Source organism: Aplysia californica, unplaced genomic scaffold (assembly GCF_000002075.1).
Source record: "Aplysia californica isolate F4 #8 unplaced genomic scaffold, AplCal3.0 scaffold00376, whole genome shotgun sequence".
NCBI classification, from domain to species: Eukaryota; Metazoa; Mollusca; class Gastropoda; order Aplysiida; family Aplysiidae; genus Aplysia; species Aplysia californica.
In genome coordinates this window covers 376,879-379,689 of record NW_004797646.1, presented here as the reverse complement: position 1 = coordinate 379,689, position 2,811 = coordinate 376,879, and the positions used below count along the sequence as shown (strand labels likewise).

General features: G+C 42.8%; 1 protein-coding gene across 1 annotated transcript in view; it reads left to right on the top strand.

Moving 5' to 3' along the window:
- The first annotated feature begins 382 nt into the window (after positions 1-382).
- LOC101848220 (breast cancer anti-estrogen resistance protein 1) overlaps positions 383-2,811 on the top strand; it is a 64,488-nt gene continuing 62,059 nt past the window's right edge. Inside the window, exon 1 of the mRNA XM_035971103.1 lies at positions 383-954. Within this exon, the coding sequence (XP_035826996.1) occupies positions 946-954 (9 nt within the window). The 5' untranslated portion in view covers positions 383-945. The remainder of the gene's footprint in view (positions 955-2,811) is intronic.

Here is a 2,811-nt window from a genome sequence, read left to right as displayed (position 1 = left end):
TCCCCCCCCCCCCCTCCCCCGATGTGTGTGTGTGTGCGTGTGAGGGGGGGAGGTGGGTAGGTGGATGTGTGTAAAATCTAAGCGCAGATCCAATAGGGCGTGACACATATAAACATTAAAAATCCAGCTAGATCTATAGCTTTCGTTGCTTTAAATTCAAAATGGTCTCTCAGGTTGGCCAAGCCTACAGTCAAAGGAATGTAACCGAGCCTACAAGTCAGCAGAGCGTGCACAAAATTCTCGATTACCCTTCGTGGCGTGTGAGAGTTTCTAAATGTTCATCTCTGATTGGGCGAGAGCGAAAACGTTCCTTGAATTTCATTGGTCGTCTCTGTCAAAGAAAGGTGAGAATGTTTTTATCCGGGCCACTGGCGCAGCGGGATCGAGGCTCGCTCGTACACACAACAGAGACAACACAGAAGAGTGTGCCAGGGGCTGGGCTGACAGTGAACTGCGAGTTGGCCCACTTGGAAACTCCCACACGGGAACTTCACATACTTCACAGGAACTTGCCTCAAACTTGCCTCAGTTCTGTGTACCGGTTTCTGGACTTCACTCGTTCTAATTGTTTTTTTCAGCTGATTTGTGACAAATTTCCTTTGTAAAGACTGGTTATTTCAGTTTCGTTGATTTGTAAAACAGGAGATGTAGCGATAAGAATAGATCTAACGATCCAGATTTGTATTCGCTTCGTTGTCTTGGAAAGTTGGAGGAAAATCGAAACTCGCCTATCATCGGTGGTTACAGAAACGAAAGTTACCAGCTTGTATCGAACTGTTGTTGTTACGTGAAAAGGCCCAATGGATATGAACTTGTTTTTCAGTATAAGGACTTTGTTTTTCGAGTCATGGAGCCCGATGTAGGATCACAATCGGATTATATCAGGATTACTGACTTCGGTGACACCGATACATAATCGTACTTCGGATAAACCAACACAGAATCATGACTCAGGTAAGTAGACGCAATAACGCTGACAATAAAGCTCTAAGATCTTGAATCTAGATCTAGATCTAGATCTAGTTGAAGAAATTAACTTCTCTCTCTCTCTCTCTCTCTCTCTCTCTCTCTCTCTCTCTCTCTCTCTCTCTCTCTCTCGTTCTCTCGTTCTCTCTCTCTCTCGTTCTCTCTCTCTCTCTCTCTCTCTCTCTCTCTCTCTCTCTCTCTTTCGCTCTCTGCTCTTTCTCAGCCTCCCCCCCCCTCTCTCTTTTCTCTTTCATTGAGGATTTCGGCACTTTCGAAATCTGTATTGTCTTTCGCCACCCTCCGCCGACATACTCTCTCTCTCTCTCTCTCTCATACTCTTGCTCTCTCTCTTTCTCACTCACTCACACACACACACATACACACACACACACACATACACACACACACACACACACACACACACACACACACACTCATTCACACATACATACACACACGTAGACTCACAACCACGCTCACAAACACGCTCAGCAGTGGTGTTACTGACTGCACGTTTAGCTCTTGGATCATAATTTTTTCTCTTTCACATGCCTATTAAATTCCATATTAATTTAATGCAGCTTCTCTTGCTAAAACATGGTTGTTTCTGTTTAGTAAGTCTTCTTGGCGTACAAATATTATGTACCAGTACCCTCCAGAATTATTTTTAAGTTTTATATATTCTTTTAATTATATTGTGTCTAAACGAGAAAGACGGAGGAGAGATGCAGGTTGATAGAAAACAGGGGCTTTTTACACTATTCTTCGACATCTTGTTTTGTTGCTACTACTTAACTATAACTATATGCCGGCGATGATTGGGTTTTTTTTAGGTTATTTATTTTTACTTGTTTTGTGTGTGTGTGTTGGGGGGGGGGGGGCTTTTTAAACATAATGATGATAATTATAATAATATAATGTTGAATCTTGTGAAGCTTGTGGTCATGCTCTGTTGAGTATATATCTGATCTCTTCATGGGCTGTTTTCCTGCCAGTCGAGTAGGATTATTGTTGATGTGTTGTTTTTTAAAAATCTATGAGAAGAGAGTCTGTAGTGTTGTATTGTGTGTGTGTGTGTGTGTGTGTGTGTGTGTGTGTGTGTGTGTGTGTGTGTGTGTGTGTTTCTTGTCTATCATGTGTGTGCGTGTCTATACCTAGTCAAAAAGCGTCCATCGGCTGCCTTTGGCCTTAGAAGGCGTTTAATCATTGTTTTGGTTCTTGTACAAATAGGGTACCAAGAATTTAGAGAATAGTTGGGTTGTTACAGTTACGGTGGTCATGATTTGATGAGGTACAACGGCATCGTGAATCTTTGTCCAGCAAACTTGAATGTAAATCGTCTACTAATCTGCCCCCATGAGACAGTTTACTGTCACAGAGCTCGGAAATACCCCAGACATAGAGACGACAGTGCCTGGACGTGTTTGCCGTGCCTAGTAGTACATCTGTAATCTTTTCTTCCATATGCCCGAAAAACCGATGCGAATTTCGCGTACGAAATTCGGGTACGATGAAAAAAGAGCCCTCCTTCCATATACCCGAAATTCATTATATCCGTCATTTCTGACTGAAATCACGGCACCATTTCAGTCAGAGCAAGCACTCTACGTTGAAAACGAGAGAATTTTGCTGTTACAACTCCGGTTCCTACGAAAGCAGACTTTAAATTGCTTCGTCCAGACTTGATGATGGTCCTTCCTTCATAAGCTTTGCTTTCTTGGGTCGTTTTCTTTTCGAAGCTTCGGTCCTATCACCGACAGCGGTGGCTGCGGCACAGACAGCAATCTTAAGTTATAATTAATGTATGTTAGAAGTTATATTCAAGTGCATTTAAGGAGGGGGGGG